Genomic DNA, 26,056 nt, shown 5'->3' on the forward strand with positions numbered 1-26,056 from the left:
AGTTAAACTGAAGTTTTGTAACTAGAATTCTTTGAAGTCAATATTATGACATCATACATCTCTGCAAAGCAGTGAGAGAGATGTGGCCACAAAAAGATGGAAGGCAAAGACTAAAAATAGGAGAGTGCATATTTGCCAGGAAAAACTAGGCCATACACAGCTGATCTAATTCTACTGTCTCAAAATTATTCTAATTATAGTCAAGAAGCGTTTAACAAAACAGTATTTAGAGCTGTAAGCAATTAATTTTATCCTTTAAAAAAACCCAAACCACTCAGGAATGAGATTTAAAAACATGATTGTGCATTATGGATAGTGGCTTTCTGCTAAAGCATTATGGATTCAAATAAAGATCTTCCTTTAATTTTAAAAGCATATAAACGTTTATTTTTCACAACTGGTTGTGATCTTTCTAGGATAGCAATAATTAGTGATTGATGCATTTCTTGAGGACCTAATCTGCATATAAAGATTAGCTGCTGCACAACAGCTATTTCTCCCCAGCCTCAGACAGACACGTTTATTAAGTATGCATTATAAAAGACTTCTGTTCCACTTAGTGTGGATTAATGCTAATACATTGAGGGCTTTCTTCATTCAGAAGACAATTTCTGAATGGGGAGAGAATAGCACTGCCTTTTTGATTTCAGCTACACTTCACTTTGTTTCATAATGGCTCTCATTTTTTCCAAAAGTGCTCTTCAGATATCAATTTTGTTTTCATGGTTGGCTCAACAAACGCATTGCAGAGGACAGAAAAAGCAACCTAACGTGATTCTGTGGCATATTAAGCCAGTACTCTTTTAAAGAGAAGAAGCAGAATTTGATATGGGAATATAATTAGATAATAATAAGAAATTGAATGTGAACATTCAGGAACACATTGGAAACACTGTGTACAAGAGTACTTTATGGGGCACAGGGACAGCTAGTTTCACTGAAACCCTTAAGGATCATTTTCCCTGCATTACCCTAATATAAAAAGTTCCTCTTTAAACAGTTTTGTCATTGTTCAATAGAGCTTACCTCATCTACCCTTAAAATCCACTCAATTGCTACATAAGCTTAAATTTGTTATCCTTGTAGCTTCACCTTGAATTCTTCTGGGCTGCTTCTGAAGATGGGTTTTCAGTTTGCTTTTGTCTGTCTAGTTTTTCTACAGTTAATTCTAAAACCTTTCATCTCACAAAAAAAAAAAAAAATCTTATTTGGGTCAATGGTGCATGAGTTAATTGAGCTGTCTCCCCCATTACAATAATACTTAATCTGGTAGTCACCAAGCAAATTCAACCTGCCAGATTTAAGAATAGGCACTTTGGCTTCCTCCAGTACAGAATGTACTAGGTTTCAGAAGTTCTTCCTCCAGCTCTGATGAGGTACCTTCTATTTTCTTAGGTTTATTTTCACCTAGTCTGATTTTTCCTCGGCATTTATTAACGACAGAAAATAAAGACAGTTCTAGAGTCATTCCCACATTAATTTAATGCTCTTTATGAGGAAGTGACAGGACTGTTTCTGTTATTAATTTCAAAGCATTTGTTCTTGTCTTAGAAAAATTCAAATTGGCTTTTCCAGAATTTGTATGTAGCTTAAAAGTTTGAGCAACCTGTCTGCCTACCTTAGTTGATAAGGCAAGCTCTACTTCAGAGGCATCCTCTACAACACTGGTGAGGCAGTTTTTTAAAAAATACCATCTTGCAATCATCATGCAGTAATTAAGAGTATTCTCTGTATTTGGGGCTTGATTCCTCCTAAATATTGCATTCATTATATCTGTGATATACTGGATGCTTAGGATAACTACTGGGCTGTTTCCTTGCATTATTTTTAAAAGTGAATGCAAGGAAACAGCCTGGTAGTTATCCTAAACTCAGAGACACACTGAATGCAATACTTAGGAGGAATCAAGCCCCAGATACAGAGAATAGTCACAATTACTGCACAACGATACACTTATCTCAAAAAGGGCAAGTTCATGCACCATTATTAATATAGGATATCAAAAAAGGTGACATGTGTACAAATAACAGAGTTTATTACCTGCTTTTCTGCAAAATGGTACTGGCAGAGTTTTTTCCACAACTGTCTGTCTTCACTAAGCATGTACAAAGTTGGGGTCACTTGACCCAGAGTAATAATGTCCCAGCCATCAGAGAACCTGTATAAGATGTTATTCAGCATATGGAGAGGGAGATCGCTAAGCGTAAGTCCATTGTTGACTTGCTGGAAATAAGAGTTGAAGACTTTTAGCTACAAAAACATGACAGTATAAAGTACAAACAAGATTCTTTACTTTTAGGTCTTAGTTTAGTTTTTTTTTTAAATCATTGAGTAAAATATACAGTTAATGCGTGACTACAATTATTCTCTAACTGCTGTTGAAAATTTAAATGACTAATGGTACAGAAGAAGCAACAACACTACTATAAAAACTCTTTAACTCATAGTTTTCCTACTGTTAAAATAAACATTAAATCCATTACTTAAATTTAAAATAATTTTTGAAACACTTATCAAAATGTTATGCAGTCTTGAAAACTATATTATAGTCAATTCCATGTCTCATGTGCTAAAGCCTTAACTATAAGAAAGCCATGAACCAATTATTTCTAACTTGTTGGATTACCACAGTTTCTCAATTTTTATTAACAAACCAAACACACGTCAACTGCCTGAAGACAACTAGAGTACAGAACAGAATACAGAATACAGGACTGAAGATCAGATATACAAAATAATAGCATTTTGGAAGTCAGAGGCAGAAGAGAGCAGGATAATTTCTGAAGTCTAGAGAAAGTTCCCCCTCATTTATAAATAAGAAGATCTGCAGAGGTGACAGATAAGAGAACTGAGAGTTTTCATTAAGAGTGCACACCTCTGAACTGTAGTGGTGTAAGCTACAGCACAGCTCCTACGGGACTAAAGCTGGAGCCCATAGTGCCAGGTGGCAGAGGCCCAGCAAGCTGGAGGCAGTGTCCCAGCTGGCAGGGAGGGAGCATGGGCAGCCTTTTCCTCCCAAATTTGCCCTAAACCAGGACACAGCCCCAGGGAGCAGAGCTGCCCTGTCACAAGGTGGTGGCAGTACAGCAGCTCTGCACCCACGGGCTCACACTTCTGTTTCATTCACCTTGCTTATAGACCAGACTTTCCATAGAATCATCTGGTATGAACACTGCTGGGGCTGTCCTCTGCTGAGGAATGAATATGTGAGCACTACAGACACAACATTTCTCATGGGCTACTTCAGCCAGTGTAAAACAGCTCCAAGGGAAGTGTCACACTGGAAGGAAACAAGCACAGCAGTAACTGCACTGTCTCGGAAGTGTCTGTACAGTGGCTGCCTGGCACATGAGAACTGCTGAGATGAGGTTTCTCATTTCTTCTTTCTATTCCAAAAGTAGCTGGTTTATTCAGATAACCAGCTCACACAGAAAAGGACAATTTCAAACTTTCATAGCTGAAAGACAATAGATAAAATACTTGTATGACTACAATGAGCAATATCTTACAGCATTTCTTCTAGGAGTAACCCAGCCAGATTAAAAAAAATTGTTTGCTTATCATCAGAAGTTTCCACTGTAAAACCCTGGAACAGTGCATACCACATACTTTGACCACAGACACATGAGGAGAATCCAGATGTTGAAGTAATTATCTTTTTTTTTTTTTTTTTACAAAAGCACTGTGCTAATGAATAAATCTGTAGAATTGATACTCGAGTTGATACACCTCCAAAATGTCTTTTAGATTTTTATTTTTTCAGCTGTAGAAAATTTATTTTTGAACTGTAATTGGGGCTTTTCCCCCATGTCTATCCAAAAAAGTAGACAATTTTTTTTTTAACTTATTTGAGTGGGAAAATCAATTCCATCTATACATCTCTACTACAAAGCAGCAGTACAGACACTGTAGCAGTTTTTATTAGAGAAAAGCTATTAAAATATTAGAAAATTAAGTTGGTGCCAATGAGTTAATTTCACATTACCTCTTTATAAAACAAAAGTAAAACTGCTTAAAAGGTATTTGAAACTTGGTTCACTTACAAATCCTCATACAATAGTCAACATAATTCTCCTCCCCCAAATATTAATTAATATGATTTAATAATATACCTTGTTCATCTGAAGATTTTTCAGTTGTTGTTGCCACAGAAGGATAGTTTCTAATCGGCAAATCCAAATATTGATGTTGCCTACCAACACAGATTTTCCTACTCCCCTAATCAGAATACAGAGAGTAGAGCTCAGATCCTGCAGAAGATCTTTGATCAATCTTGGATTATATTGGTCCTCCATAACTGGAAAACAAAAGAAACCAAATACAATTTTGGTTGACAGAGTAAACCAAGCTAATCAATACATTTTTTAGATGAGTTAATTTAAACGCAATTGTTTGTTTACAAATAACTTCCCTAATTCCCACCATGACATTCATTGGTGCTATTCCTTATGCACAAGATCAATAATACACATTTTCACAGGCAAATTTGATACAAAAATTCATGCTATGCATTTAATAAACTTAATGCTAAACAGGTAGCTATAAATCCAATTTCTTCAGTTCAAAGTGAACAGCATAATATGTCCATTTAGTGTGGTTACCAGAAAAAAAATCAGTAAAATGTACTGTCTTTTTCTTAAAATAATCAAAATGTATGCTTTTTGAATCTCAGTATATCACGCAAACTTAAACCCAAACATTTTATTAACCTAAAAGCTTTCACATTTTGTGAAGAGTGTAATTTAACAGTAACCAATGGTTTGTGAATAGAAACTAAATGTCACTTAATTTCACCAATCTGTTTCAATAGACTTTATTCAATAACTAAGAGAAAATAACTTACTGCAATCATGGGATGGGAAGTATCAAACCTGGCACTAATTAAGTATGCTATTGCTACATCTTACAATGCAAAAATGGTAATAAAACTAACAACAAAAAAATTAGTTGATAGCTTAGTTACAGCAATTAAATCTGAACAAAGATTACAAATCCTTAGCTCTTACCCTTCTGCACAATTTTGTCCAAAATGTTAAAGTAGTTCTTCTGTGCTGCACCACTCAGTGATGTTAACTGGGATTTTGCAATTAGCTGCAAAAGCTATGACAAAAAAATGAAAAGTCAGAAGAATGACAGAAGTAAAGGATGGTTTTAAATGCACATTTAGTGCATACTCACCTACAACAGCATTGCCATTTTGTGAACATTTAACTACAAAGTTCAGAAGACAAAGGCAGACGTGGAAAGCTTTAAGCATTCCCACTGGTACCCCATTAACAATTTCTGAAGGATATACATTTTCAAAATACTGTACAAATACTTATCTCTGGTGCTTATCTCTGACAAAGCACATGACAGACTTTACGAGCTGTAGTGAAGCAACAGAGACAGTCTGTTTTGGAGGCTCACAAATACAAATGTGAACTTGGACATGGCTGGGTCCTGAAGTCCCTGACAGGTTTGGTGGTCAGGAACATCACTCTGAACTGATACCAGCTACCAGAATTACAGCTTCTGAGTCAAAGTATCATACTGGTCAGACTGAAGTGTGATGAATTTAGTGCACTACTTTTTACTCTTGCAGAGGAAATATCCTGTTTTGCCTAAACTAGGGAAAAAACCCAATTTCTGTATTAGAACTACACTGAGCAGTGTACAAACCACATCAGTACCTTTTCTTTAACTACTATAGTAAGTATCTCCTAGCTGTCCACGCATCTGTCTCTGAAACCACTGTGAGGAAAAAAGTGACATGAACGTTGGAAATGGTTTAGGGCAAAATAATCCAAACAGTTTAAGTTCTTGCTGCACATAATGCCAAGCCATAGCTACTAGAGGCAGCCCTTGCTCCATTCTGGCACATTTGCTTTTACATTTCAGATGAAGTTTCATAGTTGATAAGAACCATTAGCTCTTAAATAAATAAAGGTCTCCTATTATGATAGACTTTGATGCTGTGACACCACTGCAGTATTTAGAGGTGTGGCACTGAGCTTGGCAATCACCCTTTAAAACAGTGAGTTCAGAACAAGTATTCTCAACACTGGAAAGGGAAAGCATGGAGCAGAAAATAGAAATCCCTACAGAGTGCCCCAGTATAGGGTAGCATCAAGTGTTGGCACAGAGGATGAAAAAGACTAAGCTTGTCAAAAAGTATACAGTATCTTCAATTCTGAAACACTAATTTGACACTTCACTCAACATGAATTTTCCTTGGGAGGAAGAAAGAATACACCTGTTCTGTCCTTAATTTAATAATGTTACTTCTGGCTTTTCTGCACAATCTCTGACAAAACATAATGTACATTATGAAAAAGAAATAATTGTCCTGATGTATTTAAATACAAGTTATCCAGTCTCAAAAACTATATAAATAGATATCAGGACTTTTTGTTGGCTTTTTCAAAGCCTATTAGCTTGATTAATAATTTAGAACACACCTAGAGGTCTCTGGCAGTCTGCCAGTTCAAGCAAGTAGGTACATTTCTCTTGATTAACTAAAAAAAAAAAATCAGTTATGTCACTCAGTCTAAAGATCAAATCAAAGAAACAAATTCCACGTGACTGATTTTAATGAAGATTTCAATTTCAGTGAAAGTTAATATGCAAGGATTAAGACAATTTTAGCAAAAGCCAGGTAGCAGGGAATACAACTATCTCACACACTGATGCATGCAGAGCCATGGCTTATGTTGTCTACTAGAGACTGTAATTTTGAATGGATCATCTGTTTTCTCAGAAACATTTGGACAAAATCCACCCATATCAAATTAAATGTATCAGAATTTAACAGCTACAAAGTTATCAATACACTACAGCACCAACAAATATAAAAAAAATAAATGATCCTATCTTCTTCCCATTACTGCCCATCCTAAAAGAGTCCTGGAGAGACATCAATATTAACTTTTAATAATGAATGGCATATTTTTAGTTAGTTGGAGAATCATCTTGATGGACTGGGATCAAAGAAGAGCTAGAGTAGGGTTTGCTCTTTAAAAATAGTATTCTTCATTTTACTTTGCTATCAACAAACAGCCACCACCTCAGGGGAACTGATGCAAAGACACGATAAAGTTTTGTATTTGCCAAACAATTCTAACTTTTAAATTTGCAAATAAATTCTAAAACATTGAAAGGATTTTGAAAGTCCATCTACTATGTCAAATTCAACCAGATTTCTTAGTGTATTAGCAGAATAATGGTTTGGACTGCAAAGCCAAATCCTGAATTTTAAAGTACTGCTCCTTCCTCAATGATCTTGAGCCCAGCTGACTAAATCAACATTTTATATTTCTTGGTGAACAGAAGAAAAACTGGTCAAGTGCTTATGCTAGACTTCACTTTGACTTGATCAACTGTTTTGAGCAACCCAGTTCAGGCCCTGCAGCATCTAAAACAAATGCTAAATTCTAGATCTTCATTCCTTTTACCTGCTTGCTGCTGAAGTGAGGCGCCCAAGATTGACACCATTTTTACCAAATCACCTTTTTTAAGTGCTTTGGTTTTTTTTCTTCCTACTTTTCAAGGCTGAAAAGTCTTGGAAAGGATCACAGCTCTTGATTTTGCTCCCAAAACAGCACTAAAACTCCACAACACATACATATACCAAAAACTCCTAATCCCTGCAAAGGGAACAAACCATGCAAGTACCCTGGCCACTAGCCTGGAAGCAAATCCTTTTTGATTTGTTTCCACATCTCTTGTTTTTCTGAAAGTACAATACATTGTCTCAGCTTCACAGGGATGGACAGAATGTGTTTTCTCTCCAAATAGTCCACAGCCTAGTGGTAAGGGTGTTCTCCCAGTATGTTTATTTAATTTTTATGTCTTTTCAAGTTCTGGATACATTCCAAGAAATACTATACTTGTGAATAGCCTTACCACTAAACAGAACTCTAGTCCTGATATGACTCACATTTTGAGCTTCTCTAAGAGCTGGGACATGCACTTTACTACCTCAAGTTAGACAATAAAATAAACCTGGGGCTAGAAAGAGATCAGTATCCCCAAAACAAGCATTTCCAAGTAGGCACCTGGTGAGGCATTGAGGTAATTAAGGAGTCTCAATTTTAAGGAACGTTAACAAAGATTAAAAAAAACCCAAACCTGCAATGAATCACATGACTGGTAAGAAGTAGCAGAAGACACATAAATAGTAAAAAATTTACACATCAAGTATTCTTCTGTAAATTGTTATTTGAAACATATTTGAGAGGCAGCAAAGTACATTTAAGATTAGTAACACTTTGCTATATTTGGTTGTATAGATATTATTTTACCTTTAAAGAGAGTTTATTACCCAGACTGGTGAACAACAGTTGAAACTACCATCGATGTTTTCCTCTAAATAGCACAGCACACTAGCTATCCTCTGAAAGCTACAGGCTTTTCAGACAGACATATGAGCATTCACCAAATAAAATTTGCTCAGTTTAACGTTGCTCCTTGCATTATAAATTACAGATGATCAGTGTACTTATACAATTACAAATCATCATCTGTTCAGTGCCAAAATATTCCTTTTCTACACACAGGCACATCAGTGAATGCAGTTTTAAAATGTGCATATAAAGAAAGAGCTTACTTTGACCACGTAATTGAACCTCCTGATGTCCTGAATAGCACTTGAAAAGTCTAAGCGGTTAAAGGCTTCTCCCAAGGTGCAATAACCATGTCTCTGAGAAGGAGAAAAAATACACTTTAAATGAAAAGAAACAAAGACAAAATTGAGCAAAACATTCAGAAAAGCACTCTGATATGCAGTTGATGCTAATGGATACCATGCTCCCTGGAAATACAGTGCCTCTGAAGAGTTATTTGTTCTACAAGAAATTAAATGAAACTAGATACGCTATTTGTAACTATCAGGTATGTAGGTAAGGCCTTTCAATTCATACTAAATGTGTAATCTGGCATCACTGGTATTTGATTTCCCTGGGAATCTACTCCATTCTTGCATGGCCACAGTGCTGGCACTCCCTCATGGCTATCACAGTCCCCATTTGCTGTGCACAAGGAAGAGCTTGCTTGTACAGCTGTCTGAGCCTACAGTTCTGAGAATGATCTGGTTCACACTTGAGGGTGAGAACACAGCTAGTTGCTTCTGGGATCAGAAAAACAAATGGTCTCAACATCTAGAATTTATTTTCCAGGTGCTAGAAGCTTAGGCACTTAGGCACGCCAAGAACAACTGCTTTTTCTTTTGGTACTTCTCCACATCCTAATGTGAGAATGGAAGTTTCAGAGGCTATTGAGAACAACTTAAGGTGGTAGTAGCAATCCAAAATTATATGGGATTATATAAACTCAGTACATTTAGAGCCACAAAGCCATATTGGAACCCAGGACCAAATATACTGAGGCTAGGAAAATCTCCAGCTGGTAAGAGTCTTGCAGAGCAGTGTGCTTCTATGGTTTTATTAGCCCAGGGAAAGAGAGGGATAATTATTTAAAGCTCATTCCTAGATAGACTTCCTTGGTAAATTATGGGATGGTGACAAATTTTGAAGCACAAATAATGTTCCTTTTTGTGACCCAGTGAATGCTTTCCCCCTGCATGTATCCCAGTTAAGAATTCACTGCAGAGTGGGGGTGATAACTGCCTGTTGGTTAATGACCAAATTCAGGACTGTACTGCTTGTCATTCAGCTGATACTCCTGACAGAGCTATCAGCTGATAGACACAAGCACACTGTACATTTCATTATATGTACACCTTGCTTGGCTAATAGGAGTGAATTAACACAGTCAACAAAACTTTTGTTGAAATTTAAGTATTTGTGGCTGTTCTCTGGCTAAACAGTTATCATTAGGTCAAGCTTAAAACATTAACATGAGTCACTTCCCTGAACAGATTTCCCTGAAGAGCTCTACCTTTCCCAGTATACCATCATGACAAAATTATTCAAAAAACATCTCCAATTTCATTTCAGCTACACACATGCACTTGTTTTGGTTTTCTTAATTTCAATGCTCTCCCATAGCATGTTTCGCATGTTTTTTATCAAGACTTTCCTATCTTGTCACTTTGCCCTAAAAACCAGTATCCAGTTTGGGAAAAATGTCTGCTAGTTGTGAGACTGCTATTTCAAAATCAAGAAAGATTAGAAACTGTAAGAAAAACTAGAACCTCTAAATTACGTCTTAGATTAGCTTAACTTGTTGCTCTGCATTTTATTGTTTCATGTATTCTTATTCCTTGCTACTTCTTTAACCTGCTACTCTAAGCTGTTAAATTTATACAAAGAATTACTTAAAAGATTAGTGTTTCATTCTAACCATCCCTGGTTTCTTTTTTATATTAAAAAACTCAAACAAACTGAAGGATGAATGGTCAAATATTAGAAGGTAACCAAAATATCTGGTCCACTCTGAACAAAAGCAAATACACATCACTAGTACATACTAGTACTTCTGCACAAGTAGACAAAAAAATAATCACTATATATATGGGTTATGAAGGACATCAGTGCATGATTTTAGGCCTCAATACATGATTTGTATTTTGGCCTCAATGTATTTTGAAACCTTAGCTTAACCTAATCTTTCAAAGCACCACAATGACTGTTGACAGTCTGTTGTCCCCCTGCTCCTCCTTGCCCTAATTTGAGATAGCACAAAGGGAAAACGCACGCTTGAGACTTTTGCAGACCAATCTAAGTAAGCTCATCTAGAAGATAAAGCAGAAAGAGGGCTGTGAATCTAATGAAAAGCTTTAAAGCACCCTTCATATGCAGGCAGTCTCTGGGTTACTGGTCTACAAGGTCTGCAAAGTCTTGCAGTATGTCCTTTTATGTAAGCTCTCCTCAATAGCATGCACTTTCTGAGTAAAAAGCTCTGTATTGTCTCTCTCAGCTCTAAAATGCCAAGACCACATGCCTGCATGGCTACAGTTACCAGCCTTACCTCCTTCCCCCGCTCCTGGCTGGCATTACTACCTGGATGTAAAACCTCCTTACTGGTGTTCAAGTTCCACACATCCCAGTTAGCCATCAACAATCAGCACAGGAACGAAACTCACACTTCACGACAGTTTAATCTCTACATACAATGGATGAATTTTGACTCTTGACTTTCCAAGAGTTTTCATATTCTTTTTACATGTATGTGATACAGATTATATCCCAAACTGGAAGCATGTGGACTTGGTTGAAAATAAAGATCCTCTTTGTAAAGTCTGAAACTGATATTTTACTTACTTCCATTCAAATTTACACCAAGATCCCAAAATATCAGGTAGCTGCCTGCAAGCAACTTCTTTGGGGATATTTCTCTGGTTTTGCAAATACTTTCAGTTCAAAGAAACAGTAGAAAGATAGATGGGCTTGGATAAGTAGCAGAGAATTGTATGTCTGTCCTTGCAAGTTCCCACATCTGTCACAAAGACCTACCTAGAAGTCACTTTGCCAGCTGCCTTTGCCTCAACTTGTGCAGGTGTCCAGTATTGCCAATGAAGAGAGTTAGGTATAGCCCTTAAGACCACATGCCAAAAAATAATTTTTTCAATATACTATCTACCAATTAAGAACCACAAAGATTTTAGGAATTGACCCACACCATACAGACTTACTTCCTTGGTGCTTTCTTTATGAACATAAATCCACTTTTCACGATAAAAACCTAAAAAAAAAAAGCATTTTAGGGTTCTACATTAGTTAATGCCTTCCAGAGAAACTCAACTAAACATACAATTTTCAATAAAATGCTTCATAAGATAGCAGAACAGTTTTAAAGAAAGAAGCTGATAAAGGCAGGAAAAGAGAACTAAAAATTTTCACAAGTTATGGACTTCATGAAAATAATAGAAAAATTACATACATGTTTTTTTAAAACAAGAGTTGGCATATAATTGGCAGATGAATGACAACTTCTGTCAGCTGTGACCAATCACTGGCCTAACAGTGGTCCTACATAATTCCTGACCTTTCTTTTTTAATACAACAGACTCCTTAGCAGTTGAAAGTACAGCAGATATAGACAATACTTTTGTTCCTGACCACTTCACCCCTTTAATCTATTTTCTTCTGTACAGGTGCCTGTTCTACACTGAATTGGTTCAACTAACTGCAGAGGACTGCAGGGAAGTCAAGGACACAAGATTAACAAAGGCAACCAGGCTGACCTTCAGCTTTTAGAAGTCTCCCATGTTGTCAAATGAGACACTCAGCCCCTTGAATCTTCTGAAATACCTGAAACTCAGACTAGCCTGGAGACGCTTGCAGCTCTCTAACAATTTTGGGAATATGCAAATTACAGACCATTTCAAGATCAAAGCATTAGAAATGCAAGTATTTGCTAACCAACTTACCTTTTTTGCCTAGTCTACCAAATTCTCTGCTTCAATAAGTTACTTGCTGTCATACACATTTGCAGTCCAAAGTACAAGTGAACTTTTACAAATGAGAATTGATAAAATGACTTTCATATTTTAATTTTTTAAAAGGGACTTCTCTTCAAGAAATTCAATCCTGATAAAAGCTTTATCAAGAGGTATGATTATTATGACAAAATATATTTATTTATGAACTGATTCAGGAGTTTTATGACTAATTAGAACTTGAATTAAACAAAAATAAACCATCTGCTTTGGGAAGCAGAAGCTCCCATAAGCATCCAGAAGAATTTAATCTTAAAACTGGTCCACAAAACATAACTATGGTTAGTATCAGAAGACACCTAATACTCAGGAATTACTACTTTTAAATTAATTACCTTCAGGTCTTTGAAAAAAAAATCCAACACAATACATGATCGATAACACAGTTTCAATTAAGACATATCACATTTGACACCAGAATTTGTTACCAGTACAGAAATAGACATAATTTGGAAGGCTACTCTATAGGTGACTATAACATGGCTATTATATAATTTCTCTGAACCTACACAAGTCTTCTAAAATAAATGAAAATACCCAGCCTTACACTGTGAATCAGCATTATTCCTAAAATGATCTTTTTTCCTTTTCTTGGCTGCAAACTCGCAGTCTTCAGTATTGTACACTTCTTCATTCTCATCATCCCCTGTTATGATACTGAAATAAAAACATCTAATTAGAATAGCAGTAATTAAATATTTAACATCTCACAGTTTTCTGCATTAAAGTCTACTAGCTGAAAAAAAAAGAAATCATATATTTAATTAAGATATTCTACCTTGTTGTCTATAGCAACAGGTATCTGGAGAGATATCTTTTATTCCCAGAGGGCTTGAATTTTGTACCAAAGTTATAAAATACACAAAAGTAATTTCCTAAGAGGCATCTTTTAAGTCATTACTGACATTCAGGAAGGACTACTAAGGAGACAGAACTAGCTGGACAACTTCACAACTCTGCAAAGTTCTAGTGTACAAAAATCCGTTATTTGCAGTGGACCAAGGCTTAGCTGCACACAGGTAAAAAGTTTGTGAAGAATTATTGCACATCCTTGCATAGGCAGAAAGCCAGCAAAGAACATCTCTCTTACTACTGACACCTTTGGGGCAAAGAAAGTCTTTCTTTCAAGAAACTCTTGATTCACAACTCTGCACATACTATGGGTGTGTCACGGCACTGCTTTACCCACGATTTGTACAGCATCAAGAGCCAAGTGGTCTGTCTTTGCCAGCTCCACCTATGTCACTTCTGACAGTTAATTATGCAACACAACACTGAGTTACATATATTGAACATATAGTGTGAATATTAAAAAAGACACAAAAATTATTGAAGATATTCTTTATTAAACTATCATTTCTAAAATGTATATGCATTTAAAAACTGTCTGTTCTACAGGAAATCTACACAGCTTCAGAAAATTTTCTTTCCAGTTTTGCAGACAACTGTAAGGACCAGCAACAAAGATAACAATGGGTGTTCTCTTTTCTAGCACTGAGAAGGAAGATACTTCATATGAAGGTCACAGTCTTGCACAGATAAGAATAATGAAGGATATATGGTAATGAAGTTTAACTGGGGGGCTTTTTATTTCTACATTACTGCTCTTTGGCAACAAAGTTGTATATTAAACTCCTCACATGAATTACTATTTTTAATCTAAATTGCTTTTTATCACTGCCAGTTTGAACTTCAGATTAAAACAACTGAACACTGTAAACTGAAGAACAAAGTTTTTTTCCAAAATAACCTGTATCTGGGCATTAAGTGACAAAAATAAAATTATTTTAGTCTATTGCTACTAGCTTACAGAGTTAAAATTTTCAGGTCTGAACCATCTGTTAAACAACACCGTAAAAATTTTTGGCTTTTGAATTGTTCTAATCAGTACATGAAAGTTCAGTTTTAACATACACAAATCAAGATGATTTAGAAAAATAAAGTTAGTTTTCATCTTTTATTTCAGGATTTAAATCTAACATACCTCTGCATTTAGATAGTGCTCAATCCAAGGTGATGGCCTTAGTCCAGTCCTTAATATTTTTAAAGCAGAATATAAAGACTAAGCAACTTAAATATTCTATGCTATGTGCCAAATACCACATCTGGTTAAACAGCAAAAGAGTTCAGAGGGAAGAAACCAGCAAGAGACAAAAGCAAAGCAACTGACAAAACCAAAACATCAACACAAGTTATTTGATCATGTAACATTCCAATCCATCAGTTTGGGTTGTTTTTTTTTCCCCAAAAGCTATCATAGGGGAAATTTCTAAACCCACTAAAATAATTTAATTATGATTTAACATATTGGCTGCATCACCAGATCAGGTGAGAAGCTATGGCAGAAGCTGAAGAGTTGCTACAGAAATACAAATTGAGCCCAAAGGTCCCAGAGCTTTACCATCCTAACAACATATACAAGACTAGGGAGATAGGTCCTGATACTCTGCAACATAACCCAAGCAGAAACTCTCTCATTCCCCTTGATCCGGGCAAGCAATGGGGAGAGGCTGGGAGGCCACATTCCTGAAGGTCTGCTTAGAAGTAGGTTAATATGTAAAGATCCCTTCTTTTGTTCCTGGATCAAAGTGTCTCCCTAGAAAGTAATTTAGACCAGTAACATACCTGAAGTGATTTGAAGCCCACTCCTGACACTCCATATGATACACTTCCTCAAGCATCATATAAATAACTAAAGCAGCTTAAGGAGTCAATAAACAAGGAATTTTGAAGAAGACAATTATTGCAAACATCTTTGTCTAGCATTCAAATTTGTCTGTAACAGTACTGGAATTCCTCAAGTCTCTTTAGAGAAAAGCCAAATTGGACTGTTACCTCTGAGGATCTTCTGATATGAGGCTTTATTTCCTCATGTTCTGTCTGTCCCACTTCACATAGAAGGTCTTTCCCTACTCATCTGTAAACAACACCACTCCTCTTGACAAACCTTTAGTCTGAAAGCAATGAATGAAAGCAAGGGTCCCACAGACACCAGAAGAATGGGACAGAAATACAGAGTGACTACCAGCATTCCTTCCAGAAATCTGCAGAGCTGCTTGACAAGTAATAAAACTGGTCTACTGTTCGAAATGCAAACCCTGCCCCCTCAAACACCAAGCTAAGATAGAAGAAACCAAATCAAGTGCTGCACGTGCCATATGGTGTAACAGAAGCCTTAATTTAATGTTTTTATTATAATACTGCACGTGAATTTGAGTGCACCTGGCAGGATTTAGATACATACATAATACTGCCAATTTACAGCTATTCTTACCCTCTTGTCTTGATGACGCACTTCATAAAAAATTGTTCTAAAGCTCTTAAAAGCAAAGTACCTGGTGTCCTTAGAACTATAATATCTTAGATAAATCATGTAACAATATCAGTTTTTCTAAAAATGTAATTTCATAACGGTATTTAAATAACCTCTTGGGTATGACACTTAAAATGATGGAAAATGTGACAGGGCTATCTGAGCTCCAACTATTTTCCCTCATCCCCTTGCTTCTTTTCATATGGCCCTCAAGCCATGCAATTATATACAGAGACACATTGAGTATTTTAGAAGTGACTCTCACAGCTACACCATGGAAAATCCAGAGCTAAGTGCATGCACCAAATGATTTTGTCATTCGACAAATACATTGTAATGTTACCTATTAACAGATTCAAATCAAAGGACTTCTATCCAGTGCCAAAATCACTCATGTCAACACTATCAAGAGACACTACAGACTGAAATGACTACCCTGCCAGTCCAAGTAGTTGACATTAACCTAACACACAAAAAAATAAATATCACCATCATGAAAATCTTATTAGTCTAATTCTTGCTTTTACCTCAAAAGGAACGCATAGGACAGCTTTACTCCTAAGTTGCAGTGCACTGAAAGTCACTTGCATACAATTCTGTAAGGCAGTTCCACCCCCATCAAGCTTTTCTCCACCACCAAACCTCAAGAACACAGTGCCATAGCAATGGAAGTGTCTATCTTTGCTTGAATTTACAGGCTGTCATGGCTAGCATTCACATACAGAATGCACACAGCCCAAGCCACATTTCCAGCTACCTTCAACACAGGGCACTTTACGCAAATAACTAAGACCTACAGAATTAATGGTCTCAGTTTTTTTCTAGCTTAGTTTCCATAAATAGATCTAAAGTGCAGCTATTCAAGCATTATTCCAAATAAATAAAACTGTTCCTGCACAAGTGATTATATTTGTTCAAGCATGGTTACCATTAGATCCACCAATTTTACTAATTCAGCAGCTGGATTCACCAAGGCATTGGATGACTAATCAAGCAAAGTTAGTTCTATTTTAATAAGAACACATTCTTCAATTTAAGTAACTTACGTGTCTTTGTTTCTGAATTTGTTTGTGATTAGATCTTTGTAATTTCTGAAGAGAAAGTATTTGCAATGGGTAAAGGACAAAGTTTGGCAAGCAACTCTATCTACACTTTCACAGAAGAGAATAGAAGCAAAAGTAGAAAGAGTTTCATTCAACTACATAGCTTGAATTTATTTCTTCATAAAGGAAAACTGCTATAATTGCTCCCTTAAACACAACACTGAAGTACTGCCTTCAGAAGAATATTTTCTTCCTTCCTACAGAATATTTTAGTGAAAAAGATTATCCTTTAAAATGGATGTAAATGAACAAAACCCTGCTAGAACTGCCAGACTGGGATACACTACCATCCCTATTCACAGGGCAGCTTAAAAAGAGACAAATAGGTATTTTTGTACTGTTTACTATACATTTCTTCTACTAGGAAGCACTTTATCAAGTCTCATTCTTTTTTTAGTGCTACATCATGCTAACAAATCTCCTAGGCCAAGTTATCCTCAACGTGCATCATAATTATTTCCAAATTATAGCATAAGATGGTACAGAGAACCAGCCAGCAACACATCTTGCACTGCTGTACCACAACGTGAAGTCCTGCCCATGAAGAACCCAAGCCTGGGTATATGCTGGGTACAGACTAGATAGGAAGCAGTTTTGCAGGAAAGGAGCCAGGAGTGTTGAGGATAAGTAGCTGAAAACAGGTCAGCAGTGTGCCCTTGTGTTGTGTTAAGCCAACTGCACCCTGGTTTGAGCAGTGTAAAAGTGAATCCTGCAGACTGAAGGAGGCAAGCATCCATCTTTATTTGGCATGAGTACTCATCTGCAGTGTCTAGTTTGGGGCTCCACAATACAGTGGAAACATGGTCATAGTGGAACAACTCCAGTGGGGAATCACTAAGGTACTGGAGCACAAGGGTAAAAGAACAGACCTTGCTCAGTGTTGAGAGCTGGTGGTGGAGGGAGAACTGATTGCTGTCAGTTTCTAATATGAGGCTATAAATTAGATGGAGTGAGACTGTAAGGTTGGAGGAGGTGGGCAGTGGTAGGTCAAATGGCAAGGGACACAATCAGTGATAAGAGAAATTCTTACTAGAATGAGGAGGGCAGGGAGAAATGACACAACTCCACACAACAAAGTAACATTGACAGAACTTAAAACAGGAGCCCAGAGAAGAACTTCCATTCTTGGAAAAACACAAAGCTGAACAGGGCAAGGCCCTGCAGAACCCAACCTCAGCTGGCCTTACTTTGAGTATGTGTTTTGACCAGATAATGCCTAGAGATCATTTCCACCCTAAATTGTTCCAAAATGTTATGTAAAAAGACATTAACTGCAGCAGAACTTAAATGGCATATAAAAAGTTCAAGTTACAATCAGAGATCTAAAGTTAAAAGTGTAGTGAAATAACTTCAAAGTAGTGCTACTATGCCAAGACATACCAACTTGAATTCTCTAGTCTGAGTTTGAACAACATACATTTTAGACAGAAGAAGGATAAACAATTAGAGCCAAGTTTTTGGCTCCAGAAGAGTTCATTTCAAGGTCTTTCAAGAGTAAGCAGGAAAAAAAAATTTAAAAAGCAATCCAGTATTTTTGCTCAAAGAAGCAATAAGAATACCTCACCTTTCTCTTTGGGGAAAAGATACATATATACATTTAAAGACACACAATTACGAGCAAAAGTCTTAATGGTATTCACAAAGACTCATAATTCTTTTCATACTTGCCAAACACTACTAATTAAGTAATCTACATGTTACTTATTTTTTTAAGCAATTTACACAGTTGCTAAATACTTATTAGATTTCCCTTAATTTGCAAGTATATTATTAAAGATATGAAAGAGAGAAGATTTTTTTTCCAAAGGTATTTAAGGCAACTTTTATGTTGGAGGTTTACTGAACATTCTTCCAGACAAAGTCTTGTATCCACAGTGGCCAGACTGTGTGGATAAAAAAGTCCAAATGAGATCAGTGACAGATGAACACAAAAGAAAATAAAAAGCATGAAGAAAACAGTAGGTTAAGCTTAATAATAATGCTTCACTGCTTGATAACTCCCTTGAGGACTGTTCCACAAATTTAGAAAACAGGTGTGTGACTACAGCAAGTCCTAGCTTCCCAGTAAATTCTCTCTCTAAACCAGATGAGGTATCATTTACTGGACTAACAACAAAACACTGAATGTTCCCTTTCCTCATTATGAGCACATTATGCTGGAATTTATGACCAAGAATGCTATTCCTGATAATTACTTCTTTGTGGAGAAATTTGTTTTGACAAAGCAATTTATAGCACACCAGTCTGTGGGCATTTGCCACAAGTATTACTTTATTTATCTGAGCTGTTTCTCACCTGTCCTACAGGAGCCCATACAGTCATATATTTTGTCAGAGAATGAGCATATACTGATGGTATATTTGGAGCAAAGGCATTTTATGGTTGCCACAAACTAACCCAACACCCACTCAGCAGAAAGCCTTCATTCACTTCCAGGTAACAGTTCAATATGCCTGTTGCACTTGCAATTTACAAGTATCACTTTTACCTTTAAATAGTACTCCACAGGCACTGGGGGACAGGGTTTTTGGGGGTGTTTTTAGAAGTATTTATTGGTTTATTATTTTGAAAGACATAAAGGGTAAGAAAGGACCTGACTGCCTCAAATAAGCAACTCACAAAGCAGTGACAAAAAATAGACAATCTCCACAGGAGTCTCCTGTCTGCCTAACCAGCAAAACACATGACTACATTTGTATACAGATGACACCAGCGACACAAACAACTGCAATCTGAATGGAAATTAAGTCAATTTTGCCTTCCTGCCTGCTATTAATTCATGCAGAATCACTTTTGTTTTTTTTAAACTTACACAGTGTGGCTGATATCATTCAGCTGATTATTCCCATCCTCAAGTGCAGGATTAAAGGGTTCACATCTTTTCCATCCATCTTCTGTTTTAACCCATCTCCATCCAGGGGATCTCCAGTCTTGGCCCAAAAATGGCATGGTTTCGCTATAAGCAGCAAGAAGAGATCATTTGTCTATTGTTTATTTTTTAAAGTTTCAAAACTTCCTGTCATTATTTCAATTTTCTCTTCAGCCTTAAATATTTATATATATACACACACACCTTGAGGAAAATTTTCTGTAAAGCATCCTTTTAAGAAACAGATTCAATTGTTTCAGTAGATTTTTTTATTCTCTAACCCTGTTGTTCTTGTCTTTAAGCATTTATTAGATTAAGGTAGATTTCCTTGTTCTTTGGAGAACAAGAAAAAGAATACTGGTAGTCAAATAATGGAATGATACCAAAAAAAGCAAAATTATATCAATTACATAATATGTAATCTGCTTTGCCATGATCAAATAGATTACTGATTTTTATATGTGACTAATAAATGGTTTTAAAGAGACTGACAGCTCACAAAAATCAATGTTGCTCCTTTTTCTAATCCTTACAAATATTGGGTTTATGGTACAATGTGTAGTGATATTTCGGTAAAGGAATTTTAACATTCCCAAAAATCTTTTTAGGTTGCTGTTGAGGGTCACCTGCCATGCCAGTCTATTAAGTAGATACCAGGACAAAAGGATACTGCAACAAAGTCCATTGTCACATGTCTCCAGAAATTCCTACAAAGAGATGCAGGTCATCACAGGTATATCGCTCAAACAGTGTTCTGGTACCATTTTTCAAAAGTGAGATTCACTTCTGACACATTAAGAATTTGAACTAGGCAGTTTTCTACACTCTGAAGACTATAACCTTGCCAGTTTTCATCCTCTTCTTCCCATTCATCACACAAACATATTGCACCCTAGTTTAACAAGAGATTTCCCATGCAAGCTATAAAGGGAAGATAGCATTATCATGTTTGAAACACATCTTAATGTATAACAGCTTTGGTCCTAACAAATAAATATTTTCTAATATTTTTTCCACTTGAAAAAATATTAGGCCTATCAGTAAACATCACAATGAATTTATTTACACATTTGCACTCTTGACCAGCATTTGTCTAATATATTTGTTAGAACAGGATAAAATGCCATAAAAAAAACCAGGTTGAGTGAGCCAGATGGGTTTTTATTTAAAAATCTGCATAGCATGCAAAATGAAGTGCATTGCCTAGGCCTCAGGATTGACTAAATCCCCTTTCTACTAATAATTCAGTTTTGCACTGCTCATAACCAGCACCTCTCCCAAAATTTACAACATCTGCTCCCCCAGTCGCAACAAACTTTATTCATGCCTATCTGCCTTTCCAATAATTTTATTGCTCCCTAGGAATAATATGAACCACAAGTTGTTTAGTACTCCCCTCACACTGGTATCTACATCACAGAATGGTTTGGGTTGGAAGGGACTTAAAGATCACCCAATTCTAATCTGGGTGACACCTTCCACTAAACCAGGTTGCTCAGAGTCCCATCCAATCTGGCCTTGAATATGAAAAATGATGGTATACCTACCACTCCTCTGGGCAACCTGTGCCAGTGCCTCATCATTCTCACAGTAAAGAACTTTTTACTAAGACCTAACCTAAATTCACCTTCTTTCAGTTTGATGCCATTCTGCCTTGTTCTGTCACTATGTGCCCTTGTAAATCCTTCTACAGCTCTGTTGCAAGCCCCCCTCTAAAGCACTGGAACGCTGCTCTAATGGCCTCCCCAAAGCCTTCTCTTCCCCTGGCTAAACAATCCCAATTCTCTCAGCCTGTGTTCATAGGACAGGTGCTCCAGCCCTCCTCTGGACCCTCTCCAACATGTTCACAGCCTTTCTATGGTAGAGATCCCAGAGCAGGGTGCAAACCTGCAGGTGGTGTATGAGGAGAGCAGGGTAAAGGGGCAGAATATCTCCCTGACCCGCTGGCCACAATTCTTTTGGTGCAGCCCAGAACACCTTTGGCTTTCTGGGCTGCAAGTGCACGCTGCTGACTCATGTTGAGCTCCTTGTCAACCAGCAGCCCTGAATCCTCCTCCTCAAAGCTGTTTTCAATCCATTCTCCACCCACCCTACACTTGTGCTTGGGACTGCCACGACCCAGCTGCAGGACCTAGCACTTGGCCTTGCTGAATTTCGTGAGGTTTGCACACACTCATTTCTGTCCTGCCAAGGTCCCTCTGGATGGCATCCCTTCCCTCCAGCTTTCTGACTGCACCATACAATTTTGGTGCCATCCAAAAAAGTGCACAGGATACACTCAATCCCACTGTCCATGTCCCCAACTAAGATGTCAAACAGGCCCAGTCCCAATCCTCAAGAATGTCCCTTGTGCTTGGACACGGAGCCATTAACTGCAGCTCTTTGAAGATGACCATCCAGCCAGGTCCTTATCCACCCAGCAGTCCATCTGTGAAACTCACGTCTCTCCAGCTTAGTGACAAGGAATTTCTGTGGGACAGTGTCAGATACTTTTCATAAATTCAGGCAAACTACATCGGTCACGGTGTGACCCCGTACGACCTCATCCACCAACCCACCGTAGAAGGCCACCAGATCTGTGAGGCAGGATTTTCCCCTAGAGAAACCATGCTGGCTCCCACCCTCACACAGCCTAATGAGATCCCAACACCCCATTCGTCCAGGCAGGCTCCACACACCTCCCTCCAGACCCTCAGTGTGCCCGCCATGCCTCGCCCCAGACCTACCTGCCCACCCTGACTTTAGCACCTCGTCCCGCACTCCTGCGGCTCCACATGCTCTTAAGAGCCAGCCCCAAACCCCTCAAACCGCGACTGCCCACGCTCAGCCCCAGCCGCCCGGGCCGACGGGGCTCACACACACAGTCCCACAGGCGTCCTCTCGACCCCGCTGCCGGCCGGGCCGCGCTCACCTTCGGGCACCGACAGCACCGACCCCACCGTCCCCGCCGCTCCCCGCCCGGCGCTCGGCCCGGGCCCGCGGCTGTTGCCGGAAGTACCATGGGCCGCGCTGGCCACGCCCCCGCCGCTCTGATTGGCCGCCGCCCGCCGCGCTTGTTGCTACCCGGCAGCGCGCGCCGCCATTGGCGCAGCGGGGCGGGGCTGTCCCCGCCCGGCCGCGTCACGTGACAGGCGCCCGGGGGCGCACGTGCCAATGTTTTGGTCGGCGGGGGCGGGGCGTGTGGCGCGCGGGGGGCGGGGCCTGACCCCACGGGGAACCCTGCGGTGTGACCCCGCGGTGTGACCCCATGGGGAAACCCCCGGTGTCACCTCCCCCGGTGTGACCCTGCGGTGTGACCCCATGGGGAAACCCCCGGTGTGACCTCCCCCGGTGTAACCCCCCCCCACCCCGTGTGACCCCATGGGGACCCCCCGGTGTACCCCCCTGCCGAACCCGCCTGGAGAGACCCCATGAGGAACCCCCCAGTGTGACCCCAAGAGGAACCCAATCGGAGTGACCCCGTGTGACCCCATGGGAACCCCCCGGCGTGACCCCTCTCGATGTGACCCCGTGTGACCCCCTGAGGAAACCCACGGTGTTACCCCCCCCGGTGTGACTCCTCCCCAGTGTGACCCCTCTCGATGTGACCCCGTGTGACTCCCCGAGGAACTCCCGGTGTGACCCTGTGTGACCCCACCTGACGTGACTCCCCCAGCACCCGATGTGACCCCTGGGGACCCCCTGGTGTGAGCAGTGTCACCCACCCGGTGTGACCCCTCCCTGTGACCAGCGTGACCCCCTCTCTTCTGTGACCAGTGTGACTCCCTGGCATGACCCGTGTGTCTGATACGACTCCCCCCGGCCCGCTGTGACCCTGTGTCCCAGGTGTGCCCTGAGCACCCAGGTGTGGCCTCCCGGTGTGCCCCACAGTGTGCCCCATGTTCCCTGGTGTGACACCCTCCTCCTTGGGGCCTGCCCAGTGTGACCGGGTGTGCCCAGTGTCACTCCCCCTGTGGGCCCCGGTGTGCCCCTCCGTGCCCCAGGTGTGCCAGTGTGCCTAGAAAACCAAATTCATGGAGAGCCTTGTTCCTTAAAACTTTAAATCATTAATATCTGATTGAACAAACATTTCAGATTCCACTTAAAATTAGTTATTTTCTCCTGTTTGAATGTGAAGAAAACTATATTAAAAAAAAACAAAACCAAAAACAAAACCAAAGCATTAATAGTAAAAGTAAAGTAGCATTTTCAAACATTGTAATTGACCTTAGATTTTTGTGCTGTAGAATAAGGCTTTGTTATTTTAATTATTTGAATGCTTGGCATTGACAATACTACAATTACTGCAACTTGTCCCTACATGGAAGCAGACCTTAATCTTTTTGCTAGTCATAAGAAAATGAAGTTTATGAGCTTATTAAATAATTTCAGCGTCCTGACAGCACAGAATTCAGCAAAGACTCAGACTGGAAAGGCTTCTTTCTTGTCTTTGGTCTTGAAAAACTTACATGAGTAGTTATTTTTGGTCTGGGATTCATTGTGTTCTCAATATGTTACTTTTAATAATTAAACTAGATATAGGATTCCTTTCTTTTTTTGAAGACAGAAATAAAAAGTTGAATATCCAAATCTTTTCCAAGACCCTGTTGTTATCCTGACACAAATACAAGCATGGCAAAGGTGCTGCCTTTGCATGGCCAGAGGCTGCAGGCCACTGTCTCGGCCATTGCCTGATTGAAACACAAGAAAATGATGTGAGTCATTATCAAAAATTCTACACCACTGCTCTGCCAGGAACATGGCAATCTCCTTGTCCAGCCCATGAAAGGGTTGTAGGTTTTTTTAGTTTGTCATCTGGATCTACAAAATTCCTTCATAATGTGGCAAAAATCCCTTTTTCTCTAGGATCCTTCTGTATTTTCTGTCTTTGAGGTATCCTGTGGTGTGTGGACATACAATGAGTACTCAGTTACCTCATTGCTCTGGTGGGGCTGTTCCTTTAGAGCAGGCTGGATTTTACTAGCAGAGCTTCATGAATGAAACATCTAATCCAAAAGTGATACAGTTCAGAAAATATGCTGCAGTAATGTTTACTTGAGGAGTAAGCAGCACTAAAACCCTGAAAGACATTAAGCAGGAGATGAGTTCTTGAAAACGTGCAGCAATTTGGGAAGGACTTACATTGGAGCAGTTTGTGGAGTACTCTGTCCAGTGAGAGGAATTCCATGCTGGAGAGGGAAGCAGCATGAGAAGGAAGGAGTGACTCAGACAAAGCATTATGAACAGACTCCAACCCCAGTTTCCCATCTCCCTGTGAAACTTGTGGAGGAGAGGAGGTGGTGGAAAAATCAAGAACAGAGAGGGGAGTTTGGAAAAAAAGGGAGTTGACAAAAAGGTGCTTTTATTTTTGTTTCTGTTTCTCACTATTTAAAAAACACCCAATTGTTAATTCACAGGAAATTAAATTAATCTTCCCCAAGCTGATTCTGGTTTACCTATGATGGTATTTGGAGGATAATCTCTCTGTCATTATCCACAGCCTGCTGGTCACACCTGCTGGTATGAGCCCAGCTGGGGGATGCTACCCTGGGTGAGCACCTCACACTTCAGGGAGGAAACAACAGCGAGGGAAGAAACAGAGGAAGTCATATGCTTCTAGCATTTTTGGTTTTTTTCTGGTATAGGTCCTAAAAGGACAAGGACAAGTGTGTCTTCCCAGCTTAGGTGTCACACTCTTTGACTTGTGCTTCAAATTTAATAAAATTATTAATAACTGATATACATAAGTAAGTGGGTTTTTTGTGACAACTCTCGTGCCTGCATATTTGCTGCTACTCATGCCCAGCTGTTGTAATATTTCACCTGCTGACTTCAGCATACTTATATTAATTATACAATAGAGAGAGCTGGAAGAATGTGATTTTAAATTTATTTTTTGGTAAAGAGACGCTTATTACAGGACTTTATGTATATGTGGTTTCATTCCAAGTGTCTAAAAATCTTGTGATTATTCAACAAGCAGATGCAAAGAGGTTATTGCCCAGAGTTACTACTGAGCCATCCTCTCTTGCAAGTGTATTTTCTCTCTGTACTTCAAAACCAAAGTAATTTTGGTATATAGTGTTTGTGAAGTAATTCTACTATTTAATGTTTATTAATACCTTTCCATCTACTGTATTTGTAACAAAATATAATACATTCTCTAATGAAGAAATTTAGAGATATTTCCCATGTTAAGAATAATTGCTATCTTGAGAGTCCATGCTTGGAACTATTTCTTGTCGAAGATTGAGAAATTTATTTCAAAATATTTTTTATGTGTAGTGCATGTCTGTGTTAAAAGTATACAAAAGAAAGCACGTTGTTCACTTTAGGGGGATTTCAAGATGTAAAATAACTTAATGGAATGTGGAAGCCTTTAAGAGTATTCTGATCAACATAGAGCAGCTTGA

General features: G+C 38.8%; 1 protein-coding gene across 3 annotated transcripts in view; it reads right to left on the reverse strand.

Moving 5' to 3' along the window:
• Positions 1–22,653, reverse strand: part of FBXO25 (F-box protein 25) — a 30,661-nt gene extending 8,008 nt beyond the window's left edge. For 2 of the 3 annotated variants that reach the window (XM_033055829.2, XM_033055828.2), the window contains exons 1-8: positions 22,576–22,653; positions 19,608–19,751; positions 12,927–13,036; positions 11,573–11,622; positions 8,588–8,680; positions 5,007–5,100; positions 4,113–4,297; positions 2,041–2,223 (exon numbers count right to left, since the gene is read on the reverse strand). In XM_033055829.2, coding sequence (XP_032911720.1) covers positions 2,041–2,223; positions 4,113–4,297; positions 5,007–5,100; positions 8,588–8,680; positions 11,573–11,622; positions 12,927–13,036; positions 19,608–19,744 — 852 coding nt within the window. In that variant the 5' untranslated portion in view covers positions 19,745–19,751; positions 22,576–22,653. Of the gene's footprint in view, positions 1–2,040; positions 2,224–4,112; positions 4,298–5,006; positions 5,101–8,587; positions 8,681–11,572; positions 11,623–12,926; positions 13,037–19,607; positions 19,752–22,575 lie in introns of those variants that run through there. The other variant, XM_033055831.2, reaches the window with a different exon arrangement.
• Between the last annotated feature and the right edge of the window lie 3,403 nt (positions 22,654–26,056).

The sequence above is a fragment of the Catharus ustulatus genome, chromosome 3, assembly GCF_009819885.2.
Source record: "Catharus ustulatus isolate bCatUst1 chromosome 3, bCatUst1.pri.v2, whole genome shotgun sequence".
Classification (NCBI taxonomy): Eukaryota; Metazoa; Chordata; class Aves; order Passeriformes; family Turdidae; genus Catharus; species Catharus ustulatus.